Genomic DNA, 17,751 nt, shown 5'->3' with positions numbered 1-17,751 from the left:
GTAATATTTCTAAACACTAAAATAATTTTCTTTAAGCTGTTACAAGATTTATTGTATTAACTATAACAGTCAATTGTTTATTTCATTGTTAAATACCTATTTTGTTTAGGATATTTTTATTTATTCATTGAGAATTATATACATATGTAGTACATTTTGATCTTAGCTACCCTCTTAGTCCTTCTCCCTCTTAGTCCAACATGGCCTCCTTCCAACTTCATATTCTTCAATTAAAGGAAAGAAAAAACCACTGAGTCCAATTAATTCCACCTTAGTGGGTATGGGGCCATGCATATAGGGAACCTACCTAATGGCTACATCCCTGTACCAGCTAACAGCTACAGACAGCTCTCAGTACGGATAGGGCCTTGAGACCCCGTTCCTCAGCCCTGCTGCAGCTTTGCTGCCTTGCTCTTCTGTAGGCCTTGTGCAGGTGACTACAGCTGATCTGAATTGACAAGTGCAGTAGTCACATCAACATTTCACGGCTCTCCTTGCTGTCCTCTGGCTCTTAGCTCACCTCTGTGATGTTCCCTGAGCCTTGGGATGGAGGAATTGATATAGATGTTCCATTTATGGATGAGCACGCAGTCTCTTACTTTAGCATTTTGTCCAGTTATGAGTCTACTATACTGACCTCTGCCCACTGCTTCTCTGGCCAAGGTTAAGAGCACCACAAATCTATGGTTAGAAACATAATTCTTCAGAAGAAGCTTTAACATCATTGTTTTGCAAAACAACAATAGCTTCCCCTCTAAGGTCCATGGTCTCTGCAGTCATGAGTTTAGGCATGAAATCCCTCCTATGGAGCAGACCTCAGATCCAACCAGAAAGCAGTTCGAAAGCCTTGTAACAGGCGTGCCACTAGTGTGCCAGTGGGCATTGCAGGTCAGTACTGTAGCAGCTAGGGGTCAATGCTGGGTAAGACCATTGATGTCTTTTCTCTTCCAGTGGCCTGCACAGCACCTTCAGGTACTGGGAAAGCTAGCCAACAGGGAGAAAGTTTCCCAGTTAGTTAGAGATCAGTCTCTCAATGTCCTGAAAGCAAAGTGTGTGGAGTCTTCATTTGGCATTACAATCTTACAGTCTAGTTATGGTGGTGTGTAGCCAAGAGCAATAGCAGTAGCTTATGTTGTTTGAGGCCTCCCTGATCAGCAAGTCATAGTGAGGGAGCCTGTGTTTGGCACTGAGAGTTTTGTTGAATAACATGTAACTCCTGGAGGAGCACCCTCCACCCATGCAGATACTTTTCTTCTTTACTGAGTGTAAGAAATTAGAATTTGCTTTCCTCCTGCCGGGTTGCCTTGCCCAGCCTTGATGCGAGACTGTGTGCCTAGTCTTACTGTGACTTGGTATGCCATATTTGGTTGCTATCCCTGGGAGGCCTGCTGGTTTCTGAAGGTAAACAGCAGAGGAGCTGATTGAGGCAGAGTGGAGTTGTTGGGAGGGACTGGGAAGAGTGGAAGGAGAGGAAACTGTGGTCAGGGTGTAATGTAAGAAAGAAAAATAAATTAGAAATTGACATTTTATAATTTATATTTTATCATATTGTTACCTTGTTTAATATTTTTATTGCATTTCCTTTGTCATTCTAAGAATGGATGAATAGTTTTATGATACCGGGGATGGAATATATTTCAGCATCTAAGTCTTTAAACACACAGTGTCATTATAATTGTACATGACTATGGTCTTTCAGGATTTATATGCATTATTGTCTTTATTCATGAGAAAGGTACTTGTATAATCATATACACAGCTAACTCAGGTTTCTGCCTCTGTTACTTAAGTAATTGGCATGCAATTAAATAAAAGGCATAATTTTTTCTAGGTGTTTGAATTCATTGAGAACGAGGTTCTGAGATACTCTATATTTTAAGCTTCTTGTTACAGAAATACAACTTTCTTGCAGTAAAATTGAGGGATAGGAAGTGTTGAACTGGTGAGTTTCAGTACCGCTGTATACTCAGCCAGCCTTCTGTATAACACATATGTGTTCATCATCCAGGTGTCTAGGTTATCTCAGTCCCTCCACCCTCACCCTCTCTATGTTTTTAAGACAGAATCTGTGACTGGCTTGTAACTAGCTGTGTAGACCAAGCTGGCTTGAACTCACAGAGATCTACCTACCTCTGCCTCCTGAGTGCTGGGACTGAAGACGTGGACCACTACAGTGTTCTCCTCCTTGGTTATATTGCCATAATTTAGTTTTGTGTGCTGTTCGCGCTATTATAAACAGACTTGTATAACATGTATTGACCTAATGACAGCAAACACTTTCTTGGATTGTGTGGTGTTGCTATAGGTATCAGTTGTTCTTTTATTGGTAAGTAGCAGTCCACTGGTTGAAAGTCACAGTTTGTTTCTATTTGCAGATGTTGGGGCAGTTACAGTTCTGTGTCATTAAGAGTAACATTGCTGTAAACATTTGTGGACAAGTCTTTCTTTAAGAAGTGCTTTTATTCTTTGATAACTTTATACACAACATATTTTGATCATATTTCTCAACCCACTCTTCCTTCTAACTCCTCCCAGATCTTAATTTTGTGTCCTGTTGTGCTTTTGTTGTTTTAATGATGCATTGAGTCCAGTTTGTCCTGCTCATGTACTCATAAGTGTGGGGTATTCACTGGATCATGGTTAACCTTCACACCCTTGAAGAAAAGTGATTCTCCTAGAAGCCTCATGTGTCCATAACTCCTTTGTTAAGGGTAGGGAGTTGTGAACCCTCTCCTACTCTACCATAATTCTTACTGGCTTGATCTTGTGCAGGTCTTGTACAGGCGACTGCTGTGAGTTCACGAGTGCCGAAGTTCTATTAAAGCTAGAAGATACTATTTTGTTCCAGTCCTGATGTCTTTCTGCTTCCTCCTCAAGGATGTTCTGAGCCTTGGGGGTGGGGCGGGGGTGTGTGATATAAATGTCCCATTTGTGGCTCCGATTGAAGGCTGTCTGTAAGGATTTTAATATAACACGAACTTCTTCTCAGCCTCTATTAGCTCAGAATACCAAGTAAACAGGTAAAATCTAAAGTAACGTGGTACAAAAAGAGCCAAGTTAAGTATCAATAGAAGGTTCTTCCAGCTACGAGGTCTATAATAAATGTCACCTTTAAACATAGATCTGACAGTGGTAAAGGAGCCAGCCATATGGATGCCCAGTTCAGTAGCAGAGCCTCTGAGGCAGAGGTCAGAGGGATTCAGAGTGGGACAGGTGGGAGGTATCAAGCAGTGAAAGGCTGGGGGAGGCTACAGGTCACATAGGCACCTGTAAGAAATGAATTCTATCAAGAAACACAGAAGACATTCATGGATTTCTGACAGAAAAGGAGATCTTTTTGTACCACGTTACTTTTATATTTTACCTATTTACTTTTTAAATTGTCTGCTTCTGTCCTGTAATACAAACTCAAAAAGGACAGACCAGTTTGCTTTGCTCATTGCTGTAGTTTCACTGTTGTAGTGGTCTCTGGAAGATAGCAGATCCTCAAAGAATGGTTAAGTGAACAATACCCTTGAGTCACCAATTGTGCTATTTTAAAATTAAGTCTGTCTGCTTTTCTTATAGAGAGGAATATTTCTACTTATTGGCGAGAAAAGAACAGTTCAGTGAAGAGGTGTGAATTGTATTTTTTGTTTCCTAGTGTTTTTCCACCTTAATTTTTCTTATATTTTATAAACTCTGTGTATGTGTGTATTTTGTGTTTGCATTGTGGAGTGTGTGTGTGTTATGGCTCTTGAATCTTGTTAGAATCCTAAATTCTGGATATTTAAAATTTTCTCGTTAAAAGTGAGAGTATAGGAAGAGTTCCTTTAGTTTGAGAGAGATGGAAATTTTTCTAGGGAACAAAACGGTGATGGATTTTGCTGTTGATACAGCAGTCAATTTAAAGGGTTTTAATTTAAGAGACCTTTAATCAGTCTTATTTGGAGATGTATTCTCTTCTAAGTAATTTGCTGGGACCAGAACCATTAACAAATTGAATAAAGATTTTGCTAATGCCAAAGAACTGTGCTATTAGCAAGATTACCCTGATGATGTCATTGTGCTCCAAGATGTGCGCTTGCTAAATACAGCTGTTGTTTTTTCAGCATTGCCAAATTGAGATCATTAGTTGAATGACATTTCACTGTCCTCAAACTTGTACTATTTATATATTTTTGACACAGAGCAGTAGCAATGTGAAAGTCATTGATGTGCCTTACCAATGTCTTAAATTTGATTTTGGAGAGAAGTCTCATTATAGGTACTTTGGATAAATTTGTATCAATAAGTACACATGTTTTTGTTACCTTGAAAGTGAGACCATGCTGACTCCGGTGTCAAAGCTTGAGGATATAGTTAGGGCATATCCCTAAGATGTAATGTTTATAATAAGCATTCCCACCTCTTAAGACTTGATTTGGTAACATGAAAAGCAGAGGGCTGAAAGTAGGTCACTGGTCCAGTCGCTTTACGTGTGGACTTCTGCAGAAGGCAGCATGTTCTGCTGACCTGGAGACTTCCCAGAGATCTGCACTGTATGTTCTGTGGGGAGGCAGTCACTTAGGAAGGTCTCCTGAGTTCAAGGGAGGCATGGCTGTGTTAGTGAGTCCTGGACAAATCTGGGCAGCAGATAGCAAGACAAACAAACAAACAAGAAAGAGGCTTTTAAGAATGACTGAAGTTCAGGAACATTTTCATCTTTCTCTTTTAAGTGAATTTGCAGTTTTAAAAGCTGGAGCTGCCCACAAGTGGTGTCCTATGTAAAGTGTCTGGTTTCTCTTCCCTCGCACTAGTCTCTGTAACTACTACAAATACTTTGCTGTCTGCTTGGATTGAAGCCACGCACCTTTCCTTATGAAGCTAGAAACCTGGATGAGAGCATTGAACACTTACTGTGCCCCAGCCTGAGGGCTACCCTGTCTTAAAATCTCTCCCACCAAACAGATTAGTTCATTGCCTTTAAACCCAGCCTCATTCAGGTTCTCAGGGCAGGGCAGGTTGCAGCTAGGTTCTCTGCTAGAACATCACACAAATGCCAGTCCCGATGGAGCCCTTGTTTTCCCTGGACTCTCAGAAACCAGGCCTCTACTGTACACAGTCTTGTCTTCCAAGTTCCCAGCAGAACATTCCTTTGAGACTTTTCTAGTCCAACATTGTCTTGTTTCTGCTGCTTCACTTCCTGAGAGCCTTCTGCCTATACTGTCCACCTCCCATCTCATGGGTCTTTCCCTCCTGTTTCACTGTAGGAGTGCTGGGATTACAGGCTCTTTACCTGGCTTCTGGAGACGGAGCTCAGGGCTTCAGGCTTGTGTGGTCTCAGATTGTTTTCTAGGCTACATGCTTTAAAATGATGCTTTTGCCTACCATCTCTAACCTTTTTTTATTGTTATCACTCAGTACCACACAATATTGCTTACTTATTAATCATTAATGGATCTTTTATCTACTTGAATGTTAACCTCAGAAATTTAGGTATTTTCGTTTTCTCTTTTCAGTGTTAAACTGCAAGCCTGCACTAGTACCTAGGGCACAGTGTGTCATTATTGAATGCTAGTTGAGTAAGGTCTTAGACCAGTCACACCACTGAGATAATGTCAGAGTCAGAGCATCCAACATCGGTGAATGGTCCTGAACAGCTCGTCATCAACCAGGGAGTACATACACATCCACACATCTGTAGCATCTGTAACTATATCTTTGAACAATATTGATAAAGGAATCTCTGACATGTTAGGCATGATCAAGGCATTTGTAATAGTCCTGTGGTTTTAACCTTTTCCCACAATGACCCACATTTCATTGACTCTGGGGTGACTGTCAGTGTTATAATGAGTACTCGTTCTCTCTCTCTCTCTGTGTCTCTGTCTCTCTCTGTGTGTGTCTGTCTGTCTTTCCGTTCTCCTTTTACTTGGTAGATAGCTGCCACCTTCATCACCTAATGTCTTTTTCACTGTGTTGAAAGAGGTGGCGATTTCACTGTGAGGTTATTTGCACAGATGGCTCCTGACTTATTTACTGACATTTGATTTCCATATGCTTGCCATCAGCACTGCTACAATTCTTACAGTGTGCAGGATGCAGCATTCTGTTACCATCTGACTAGCTGGCGCTTGCAAATGTGACCTCCTGTGCTTCGTGGAGTTGGGAGTAAGTGTGGAGAGCATCGCCAGCTTTACACAACAGCTATGGCGGAGCCATCGTTCACACGGCTATTTAGAAATGGACAGGAAACTAGGGTGAAAATCCATTTAATAGACATTTTCATAAGTATTAAATTACTGCTCTTCACTTTTTCTTTCTTTCTTCACTTTTTTTTTTCTTTCCAGGTAGGACCAGGATGTCTCTCAGATTGTAGGCTTGTTGTTTAAAATTCATACACACATAGATAATTTTTATAGTTAGCTTCTGCTGTCAATTTTACATGAACTGAATGTCACCTTGGAGGAGGAACTTCAACCAAAGAATTGCTCCGTCAGGTTGGCTTATGACATGAATGTGGGAACATTTTCTTAGTTGCTCATTGATACAGGAGTTGCTCAGCTCACTGTGGGTAAAGCTGTCCCTGGGCAGGTAGGCCCGAGCTGTCAGTAAGCAGTATTCTTCTGTGCGCGCTGCTTCAAGTTCCTGCCTTCATCTCTTACCTTGGCTTCCTCTGAGGAGAGACTGTAACCTCCATAAGTTGCTTTTGGTCATGGTGTTTATCACAGCAACAGAAACCTAACTAGAACAATAGTATTTAAGAAAAAAACACATATAAAATGCTGGCCAATACAGATTTGTCTAATGCTATGGTGTTGGGTCTTTTGTTTGGTTTGATTTGGTTCCAAGGGCAATGAGAATGAAACATACTTCCTTTACTGATTTTTTTTTTTTTTTTTTTAGTTTTACACACCCTTGTAATTAGGAACCTATCATACACAAAGCGGGGAATGACTTGTATTCCTTGAATTAAATTATTTGATAATGTAGCAATCATTACTTACGTTCTGACAGCGGAATGTAAAATCAACTCTGGCTTTAATAAGATTCTACAGCAAATTGATAGAGCGTATTTGAAAATGAAGAGCCTTGTGATTTTATAAAAACAAGAGAAGCAGATGATGGGGAAGGGAAATGAGTGATAGACTAGAAATGAGAGTCTGTACTTACATACTGAAGGAGTCAGACAGGGTCTGCTCATGTCTGTCGTGTGGGCCTCGGAGGATGTGGTCTTAGTGGCAGTAAGAGAAAGCATGTCGTGTAAAGCCAACTCCAGAGCTGCGTCATGGAACCAAATCCATAGGAAGGGACACAGTGTCCACCTCACCTTCTTTTCAAGAGAGATCAGAGGTTTAGTATACTTTTGGACAAATGAGAAAGACCTGCCCTGAAATCAGCTAGGCAGACATGGAAGCAAATTAAATGTCTGTAAGTTCTTAGGCTTAAAAAGAGCCTTAAGAGAATTATTGTAAAAGTAATTGACTGGGCTGGAGAGATGGTTCGGTGGTTAAGAGCACTGGCTGCTCTTCCAGAGGTCCTGGGTTCAACTGTCAGCACCTGCATGGCAGCTCACAACTGTCTGTAACTCCAGTTCCAGAGTTAGTTTGTTTGTTTCCCTTCCTTCCTTCCTTCCTTCCTTCCTTCCTTCCTTCCTTCCTTCCTTCCTTCCTCCCTCCCTCCCTCCCTCCCTCCGTCCCTCCGTCCCTCCCTTCTTCCTTCCTTCCTTCCTTTCTTTTTTTTTTTTTTGTCTTTTTGGTTTTTTGTTTTTTCGAGACAGGGTTTCTCTGTGTAGCCCTGGCTGTCCTGGAACTTACTCTGTAGACCAGGCTGGCCTCAAACTCAGAAATCTACTTGCCTCTGCCTCCCAAGTGCTTGGGATTAAAGGTGTGCACCACCACTGCCTGGCCCTCCAGAGTTTCTGACACCCTCACATAGACAACAATGCACATGAAATAAAAATTAAAAAAAAAAAAAAAAAGTAATTGGCAGTGATTGTGACCTGAAAGGGAGGACTGAAGGGCAGTATTTATTGTTAATGTCCCATTTCTCAGTTGCATTGCCAGTGCTTTTACACATAGCTTTTTGCCCACAAATGCTCAGGTCAGTGGTTGAATCAGATTTCCTCAGTTTTCACCCAAAATGAAAAAAACTGATGGTTGGAATTAGGTGAGCTGTTCAGCATCAGGGAAGTGGGAAGAACGGCCATGGAGTTTGAGTACAGATCTGACTGACTGACCAGGAAAATGCTAGCTTCCTGAGATGACTGAAGAGGTCGTACCTGCACTCCAGCACTGTGATACGTGTGTGCCTCCATTTCTGAAGATGTCACCTGACAATTCAGCTGAAGTGATTTGCCCCAAACATGCCTAAAGAAGTGCTCTGTGTAGTCTTAGGTCTTTGTCCAGTTTCCTCTGAAAACTCCCACTCTTGTCAGTAGAGGTCAAGTGTTCCTCATCTCAAATGCCTGCTCCCAGCAATGTTCAGACTTTATGGTTGTTCAGATCTTGGGATATTTGCCGCACGTTCCCAGCTGTACATCAGCAACTTGAAATGCCCCAAATTCCAGGCCCTCTGTGTGGCACATTGTTATTGAGAAATTACCTGATTTTGAACCACTTTTGGTGTCTGGATTTCTGGATCAGGAATGTTCAAACTATGTACCTTATGTACCGTTTCCTTTTTCAAGCATTTTTTTTTTTCCTCTTGAAGAAAGTACTAGGTATTTTTTTTTTAAACCTAGATACAGGAGAATTCTAATTTCTGCCTTTTATCACCATCTTTGCCCTCACTGAACAGAGTATTAGGAGATCCAGCGGCCTCATTGCCAGGGTGAAGGGTGTGCTCTCTTTCATAATTATGTCAGTTTCCTATGTATGATCAATATGCCTTTTTCATAAACGAACTTAAGGTACATTCTTTGACTTGAAGTTTGACTTGTCTGATATTAATATAGCCCATGCAGCCTTCTTTTATATGCTGGTTGTGTGGCATGACTTTTCTCTCATCCAAACATTTAATACTTCTATTTTCAGACACACCAGTTAAAATTTAGCTGCTTATCTATTTACTTTGTATGTTTAGCTGCTAACTTATTTGTGTGTGCTTGAGTGTGTGTGTGTGTGTGTGTGTGTAGAGAGAGAGAGAGAGAGAGAGAGAGAGAGAGAGAGAGAGAGAGAGAGAGAGAGAGAGAGATTGATTCTTTATTGTATGTTTTGAGAGAAGGCCTTTCACTGAGCCCATAGCTCATTGGCTGGCTAGACTGGGTGTCCAGTGAGCTCTTGGGACCTGTCCAACCCTTTCTATGCCCTGCATTTGATATGGATGCTAGGGCTATCATTGCCATGCTTGTATGGCAAGTACTTTACTGACTGAGCCATCTCTCCAGCCATATTTATTAGTTTTTAGCTTTCTAGAGTTAATATTATAGTTATTTTTGTTAATGTGGACCATGTTCAGAATTGTGTTTTATAGAGTAATTATAAGTTAATATTTGATTGAAAATTTGACATGGACATAGGAGACAAAAGAAATTAATTTATCAACTAACTAGTAACATTTTCAAGTAAAAAACAATATTTTTAGATATTTAGGAGGTAATATATTTACAGTTCTGGAATGAGTTAAAAAACATTTAAAATGTCAGTGGTTTACTTAAATTTATTTTGCTGACATTTAAATCCAGATCCTGATAGTATAGTTGTTTTTTTTTTTCTTTTTTTTTTTTTTTTCAACTTGATACAAACTAGACTCATTTGGTAGGAGAGAACCTCAATTGAGAAAATACCTTGATCAGATTGCATGTAGGCAAGTCTTTGGGCCGTTTTCCTGATTAGTGATTTATGTGATATGAATCCTGGGCTGATGTTCCTAGGTTAAGTGAGACTATAGGGTGAACAGGCCACGAGGAGCAAACCAATAAGCAGCAGTCCTCTACAACCTCTGCTTAGTTCCTGCCTCCAGGTTCCTGCCTTGAGCTCCTGCCCTGACTATCTTAGATGATGGACTATCACCTATAAGCTAAATAAACCCTGTCCTCCCCAGGAAGTTGCCTGTGGTCATAGTGTCTTCACCACAACACAGGAAGCAAACAAATATAGACCCTAAGTTTTAAATTTGAATATAAATAATACAACAAAATTCCTGAGTATTTTAATGTACAAATATAGAGTATACACAGGACAGAGTTTTATTTTGAACAGAGGTAATATAGCTTAGCTCTTAACGCTCTAAAACAAACCTAACTCTACACTAAATTTTGTTGTGTTGCATGTAATTAAAATATTGATGACAGCTATATTTGCTTCTCGTTATGGGTCTCAGAGGACTAATTAGTGACCATGAGGTTTTCACCTTAGCAGAGAGAACGGCTCTTGTTCTCATTTGTATCACCAATGCTCTTCTTAGATCCAGCAAATAACATGTTCCAGACATTGTAGAAGGTTATAGCTTTTAGTTTTTCTTTTAAGTCATTCATGTGTTTGATATATACATGCAGTTTATTTTGCAGGATAGTCCTTAATTTACAATTTTCTATAGTTTGTTCATGATCTAATTCTGGCTGTGATTTTTTTTATTAGTTTAGTATAAAAGTGATCTTGTAGCCATCATAGTACATAAACTTTAAGCTCTTGACAGCCATTTCCTAGGTTTGGGTCATGTTAATTTTGACCTCTTGGGTTAGATGGTGAAAACTTTCCACATTAAACCCCCTCACCCCCAGGCTCCCTCCCAGCCTCCTCCCTGATTTTGTAACGTGAAAGCCATAGGAATAGACACTTTCACATTTACGTTGATGACTATGCACTACTCAGATATACTTTTATTCTTTTTTTTTTTTTAAAAAAAAAAACCCTTTTTATTGAGTCTTTGTGAATTTCACATCATGCACCCCAATCCTACTCATCTTCTTCTTCCCTCATACCCACCATACACCCTTACAACCTCTCCCCAACACAGAAAACAAATCTGGTTGTGGAAGCTGTAGTGTGTCACAGTGTGTCCCACAGAATTCTCTTTTGTCCATACTTCTTTGCTTGCAAGTGTCTGCTTGCATTGATCTGGTATGAGGCCTCCGACTTCTGGTACTGTATTAATACTGGCACTTCACTGGGACTCCTTTTTGGATAGTCTGTTGTTGCCCTGTGTCATGGAGATCCTGTAGTTTTGGATCTATAGGACCCGCCCTTTTGTGCACTCATTGATGGGGTAGATGTTGGAATGGGCCAATTCAAAGCTCTGGATCTGGACCTGAGAGGTGTTTTTCCAGCTCTCATGCCCCCCTGGGGGGCTGGCTCACCAGCAACCAGGGCCAGTTCTACCCTGCTGCCCAGGTGAGGTGCAGGGCTCGCTCTCCTGAGTGTTGCAGCTGGTGAGGGACATGGCCAGTTCTCTGGCTTATGACCCCAGGACCAGCTCTTCAGTCTGCCATATATGGTGAGGGATGAGGGAGTGGTGTAGGGAGTGTTTCCCTCATCAGCACCACTACCCAGCAGACAAGGGGCAGGTACAAGTCTTCTGTGCTCATGCTCTCAGGCTCGCTCATCTGCAGCCACCACCTCCAGTACCAGTTCTACTGTGCTGCCCTGGCAAGGTGCTGGGCCCGCTCTCCTGAGTGCTGCATTAGGTGAGGGGCAGGGCCAGCTCTCCTGCTCTCAAGACCATCTGAGCCAACTCTCCTGCCTCCCAGGGAAGGAGAGGGGATCTCTCTCCTGATGATGAGAGGCAGGGCCAGCTCACCCACAACCCTCAACATCCAGGATCAGCTCTACTGTGCTGCCTAGGTGAGGTGCAGGGCCTGCTCTCCTGTTCTGATGACCTCAGGGGCTGCTGTAGGTGGCTTGGTGGTGGGGCGGGATCTCTCCCTTGCCCATGTCACCATACAGCAGACAAGTGGTGAGGCCAGCTTTCCCATACTCATGCCCTCAGAGATGGCTTGCCTGTGCCCCCACCGCCAGGGTCAACTCTACTGTGCTGCTTAGGCAAGTTGTAGGGCCCACTTTCCCAAGTGCTGCAGCTATTAAAGGGCAGGACCAGCTCTCCTGCTCTCATTACCCCAGGGCCAGGTTTCCTGCCTTCTGCAGGCAGTGAGGGATGGAGGAGGAAGAAGAGGAGGAGGAGGGGGAAGAAGAAGAGGAGGAGGAGGAGGAAGATGAAGAGGAGGAAGAGGAGGAGGAGGATATATCGCCCTTATCCATGTCACTGTACGGGAGACAAGTGTTAGGGCCAACTCTCCCACACTCACATCCTCAAGTCTGGCTTACCCTCAGCTTCTGCAATGGGCAGAGCCCCCTTTCTGTAGTTGGCCTGCAGAAGGGCAGAGTCAGTTCTCCTGTTCTCATTCCTCTAGGGCAAGCTCTGCCCAGGTGAGACGTGGGGCCAGTTCTTCACAGACCCTCAGATATGTCCCCAGGTGATAGTCCAGACCAGAGATGTCTGCCTGGCCTTTGGTGGTAAGAGACCTCTGCTGCTTCAGGGCCACGGACCCAGATGTAGGCGTGGGTAGCAGCATAGGCCAGGATCCCACCATGGTCTCAGGAAGCATCACCAGCTACTTACATTAGGCTGTTCCTCACTACCCTCTAGTCTCCACTTCTGCCTCTCTTCTTTGTGCTCACATCCTTCTGTTTCTCCTTCTCTATTTCTCCACCACTAACTTGCTTCGCTTAGTAGCACCAGTGAGGGGTCATCTTCCTGAGGCCTGCAGTACTGGATTGGCGTTCATCTTAGGCTAGCTCCCTGTCAGTGTCCCATGGTGCTGGTCATCTAGGGCTTGCTCCTCGCCTGGCCTACCTGAGGGGTCCCTTTTGAGGGTCTTCTGTCTCGGGCTCCCTCGATCCCTGGGTTGAGGTCCTAGGTGGGGTTCTTCTAGTCTTTAGCTTGCTTCCCATGCTGGGAGCTTGTCTAGACCTGCCTGTTGTTGGACTGCTGGTCACCTCAGGCTTGGGGTTTTCAGGGGATGTTAGGCTCCTAATTATTCAGATGTTCCTAGGTCAGGGACACCGAGCAGCAGCACAGCCTCTCCTCTGCCACCTGCTGACACTCATGTGACGACGTAGCCACATCTGTAATGTACAACCAGCATAGTGTATTCTGGGACACACAGTTGGAGAAGGAAAATGGAATCTTGCGATTGGGTTAGGAAGAAGGTAGGGACTTGGTTAGAAACAATCTGTGTTGGTTTGTGAAGAGATGGGTAATGATAGTGTGAGCCAGGTTAAGTACTTTGGTGAGTACATGAGACATACAGAAAAAGGTGACTAAAATGTCTTGAACTTACAATTCTTTAAAATATCACCAACACTATAATTTGCATTTTCTGTTTCAATACGTGTTAAGGAGGTTCAGGGAAATGGACTTCTGTTTTGTATGGGGGAATGGAGATCTGGAAAGACTCTGCCTTAGCCAGGGATGAGGGAGCAGTGCCTTACGTGTGAACCAGAGGAGGGTGTTCAAGTTCAGCAGCGGCTGCCTTACACCAGCGTTAGGCAGCTCCCGGGCATGCATTCATCTGTGGCATGGGTGGTCAGTCTGTGAAGTCAAGAAGTACAGGTCCCAGAGACTGTTCCAATGAGTGTTAGCAGCCAGAACGTCAAGGCTCCTCAGTAGACACCTAAGTGAGTTCTTACCCGTCAACAGCTGTGGCATGCCCGCTAACCTCTGAGAGAGCTGGAGAAGCAGCGATGCACCTCTGCTTTCTCAGCACAGCCTCTCTCATGCCGATGATGCTCTCATTGCATTCTTTCCAGCTCTGCCTTGAGTCACTACTGTGTCTGTTCAACATGCTTTCAAGTTAAGTGATCAGCATTCTGGTTGGGTAGTAAGCCTTGTGAAGCTGGCATTCAGACCCTGTGCGGCAAAGGTGGTTTGGCTAACTCATCAGGAAGGCTGTGTTGTCAGAGGCTTGTAACTACTGCAGTTCACAAAGCTTGAAACTTAAGGTTTATAGGGAACTGAGTCTAAAACCACATGGTCATACTGCTGAGTCTAGTCTCATACAGCTCTGTTTATGCTGTGTAATGTTTGCAAGGGAGCCTAACCTGCCATAATTGTTCTCTCCTAATTCTGTCCTACCTGATTAGCTTGTTCTCCTGTGTTAGTAGATTTAAAGGAAACAATGAGTTTCTACCATAATTGGGAGCCTTCTAACTGAGTTCTAAGTTCTAAGTTAATGTACTTTGGAAAGTATAATAACCTCTCTGGCATCACAGGCTAGCTGATGATCAGCAGTTTCCTGCCTGCATCTCTGTTTATTGACTGTGCCTCACGGTGTGAACCACACACCCGGGTATTTTAGTTTTCTTCTCAGTAGAAAGGGGGAAAAAGGAAGGAAGGAGGGATGAGGGAAAGAAAGCCTTATTTGTGCTTCAAGTAACACAAAAATTTTTGAAAGACAGGGAGTCAATAAAAGATTTTTCCACAAAATATTCTATTTACTAGTTGAAATTTGTATTTTTTTTTTTAAATCTAAGTTTCTCAGATGCAAGAGGCCCACAGCCAGACATTAGGCAGAACTTGTGTAATCCTTGAGAAGGGGTGCTGGAGTCGGGAAGATTGTAGGAGCCAGATGAGACAAGGACCACAAGAAAACCTACAGAATCAACTAACCTGGGCTCATAAGGGCTCACACAGACTGAACTCATATCCAGGCAGCCTGCATGTGACTAACCTAGGCCCTCTCTACATATGTTACAGTGTGCAGCTCCGTCTTCTTGTAGGACTCCTGACTGGGAGCAGGGCTGCCTCTGACTCTGTTGCCTGCTGTTGGAACCTGTTCCTCCTACTGGGTTGCCTCAACTAGCATTAATAGGACAGGAGGTGCCTACTTCTTATTGCAACTTGACATGCCATGGCTGGTTGATATCCATGGGAGGGCGGCCCTTTTCTGAAGAGAAACAGGAAGAGTGGATGGGGGAGGGGGTGGTAGAGGGGAGGTGGTGGGGAGGGACTAGGAAGATAGTAGGAGAAGGATCTGTGGTCATGATGTAGAAAATATTAAATAAATAAATAAATAAATAAATAAAGTTTCTAAAATGCTACCTTAATAACAAGGTTTTAAAAGCCAGTGGCTTAATTAGATATGGTGGCACATGTCAATTAGTGTAGTACTTGGGAGGTGGGGTGGGAAGATCAGGAGTTGAATGCCATCCTGGGCTACATGATAAGTTTGGAAAACGTCCTGTGCCCCCCAAGCCTTGCAATTCAACCCACAGTCACCCGTTTGTGTACTTGATTGCTAGCATTTTTATTGTTTAGAATAGTCTGTTTAGAGACCACTTTCACTGTTGGATTTAACAAGTATGACAAGAGGCTGATCTACTGAGTGTAGAGGGAAACTTTACAGAGATTTCAGGTTAAAGGACCCCGAAATTGACTTTCCATTAAGTGTACGATATTTGTGTTGATTCCTACAGGGTGGAAATGGACTTGAAGTTGACTGTTTTCTTCTTCTCTACCGTCTTAATCTAGTCCCCATTTGTCTTTTGTAGCTAGAGACAGTGGGATGGCAGCTTAACCTGCAAATGGCTCACTCGGCTCAAGCAAAGCTGCAGTCTCCCCAGGCCCTGCTGCAACTGGAAGTGAGCAAGGAAGACTCCAAGGTAAGAAACGGTGCCCTGGGGAAATGAGGTATTCTGTTCGGTGGCCTCATGCCTCATTGACAGAGGAGTCAAGATTTAAACTGTAAACCAGTTACAACAGCTTATCTTGCAATGAAATTTAGTGAAGTCCCTATGAAGTCACTGTTCTTGATGTCCCCACCCACTCGTGCGTGAGTGTGTGTGTGTTAAGCTTCATGAGTAAAGGGAAGGACATTTGTTGTCTAGCCAATGCCTGGGACAGTGGGATAATCTGAATTATATTTTGGGGAGTCGTGTGTTCATGTGTTTAAATCCATCCTTTTGCAAGATAGATTTTTGAACCAGTTTTACATCATAGGGCAGTTTTTCCTGTAGTATCAGTTTCAGAATAACTTGAACATAATTACCAAAGGTGAAGAAGTACCATGTAAGGCTCTCCACTGTGATGCAGTGAGACTACCTATCATAGTTTATACTACAATTACCCTTTTGAGATAGAAAAGGGAGTGTAAATTTACCCTCTAAATAGATGAGACTTTGTATCATTTTGAGATGTTTAGATAGAGCTGGGACTGGGGTGCTGTGGGAGATTTGAGGACGGAGAGGTTACAGTGGCTGAATGTGTTCTCCAGTAGCTGTGCTTATAATGGGAAAGAATGTACTTTGATAGTGTGTGCACAATTAGTTATTATGTCATAGGCATTTCTGTCTTTTTCAAGAACTGGGCCAGTGGCCAGCCCAGGTTATATAACCCCAAAAGACTGATGTGATTTAAGTCTTATACATAATAAATTAGTTTAATGCAGTGTTGCAAAATCATTTTGTTTCACACATTTTTCACTGGCAAACAATACACACTTATTAGTCAAGTGTCAAACTGAGAAGTCTATTGTTAGTGCTGCAGCTTAGTGGTGACGTGATCCGGGCACGCAGCTAATCTCTCCTTGTAGCCTGTAGGGTTTCTCTGAGGATTGCATGCCTACTGTGTGTAAAGCACTTAGGCCAGTGTGGTAAATTCTCAGTACGTACTGGCTAGTATCATCATCACTGTCAGTACAATGTGGGAAGCTAAAACAGCTAATCAATCTGCCCATCAGTCCAGTTGCTTCAGGCCAAAGTTTCTTACTAACCTAACTTGCTAATGTAGTTATTGTCATTTTCTTTTTTTCTTTTCTATGTCATCTCTTTTTATTCCCCCCTTGATGTACTTTTAATATTTATACTTACTGGGAACCCAAGAGCACAAGGACAGCCTAGAATGCCCTTTTTCCTCCTGACAACCAAGGAAGGCGTTCCATTAGTTTAGGACACTGGTCTGGAATACGCTGGGGTAGACTGGGGCTCACCATAACTGAACATGTGCATACTTAAGTAGCTCTGTGCTGTAGGTTTCTCTATGGCGACTGCATGTTAACTCCAGGTAGCTACAGCAGTATATAAGGTTTTCTTTATACCAAGTCTTAGATATGCTGTAGGCATCAGGTCTTCCCGAGTGCTTTACTTTGGGATGCTTACGGTCTCCTGGCTCTGTCACAGCACAAGCACATGCCCTTACGCCTGTGTGTCTGCTTTCTTGTTAGGCAGTGGATACGAAGGACTAAAGCTTCTAGAAAGCCGTCTGTTTTAAAATTCATGTTACTCAGGAAGTTAGTACAGATATGAAAATACAGCTCATTTGTGATCCGGGCCCAGGGACATTTATGTTTTTCCATTTGTTGCTCTTTTGAGTTTTTGATCAGATCTTATTGCATATGAGCGTTATTTAGCCTTATAACATGCACTGTCATTGGGCGCCACTGTCATTCACAGTAGACAGAAGGAGAGCAGCACCCACTGTGAGGGGTGCTAGGACCCCATTCTGTGTGCAGACCGAGTCACTTCTTTATATTGCCCCTCCCCATGCCGCTGTGTGGACTTCGAACCAGCTAATATTTCCTAGACAGTAACACACAACGAAATGTAAAACCATTGTCACCCTGGGCAGGGACATGCTGTGTCCAAGTGACGCTGTGCCTCAAGGAATAGTTGACAGCTACACTGTCTCCTTGGCCGACTGCTGAGTTCTGCCTAGAGTTGAATCTTTTCTTTATATTTTCTTGCTATCATGAGTTCATGTTTTAAAATGTCTACTTCATGTGGCTGCTTGGTGTTAATATTTATGTTACTTCTGTTATTAGAGACCACAAACTATACTCTCAGTTTCCTGTGCTCT

At 42.9% G+C, this 17,751-nt stretch overlaps 1 protein-coding gene and 1 non-coding gene across 2 annotated transcripts in view; one reads left to right on the top strand and one right to left on the bottom strand.

Annotated features, from left to right (window-relative positions):
• Positions 1-17,751, top strand: part of Commd10 (COMM domain containing 10) — a 129,810-nt gene that overhangs the window by 15,193 nt on the left and 96,866 nt on the right. Inside the window, exon 5 of the mRNA XM_034518541.2 lies at positions 15,450-15,560. Within this exon, the coding sequence (XP_034374432.1) occupies positions 15,450-15,560 (111 nt within the window). The remainder of the gene's footprint in view (positions 1-15,449; positions 15,561-17,751) is intronic.
• Positions 12,919-13,048, bottom strand: LOC117720254 (small nucleolar RNA SNORA17). The gene has a single exon (XR_004608278.1). It is a non-coding gene; the product is annotated as a small nucleolar RNA SNORA17 (small nucleolar RNA).

Source organism: Arvicanthis niloticus, chromosome 14 (genome assembly GCF_011762505.2).
Source record: "Arvicanthis niloticus isolate mArvNil1 chromosome 14, mArvNil1.pat.X, whole genome shotgun sequence".
Classification (NCBI taxonomy): Eukaryota; Metazoa; Chordata; class Mammalia; order Rodentia; family Muridae; genus Arvicanthis; species Arvicanthis niloticus.
The sequence above is the reverse complement of the archived record's forward strand: the minus strand, read 5'-3'. Positions and strand labels throughout refer to the sequence as shown.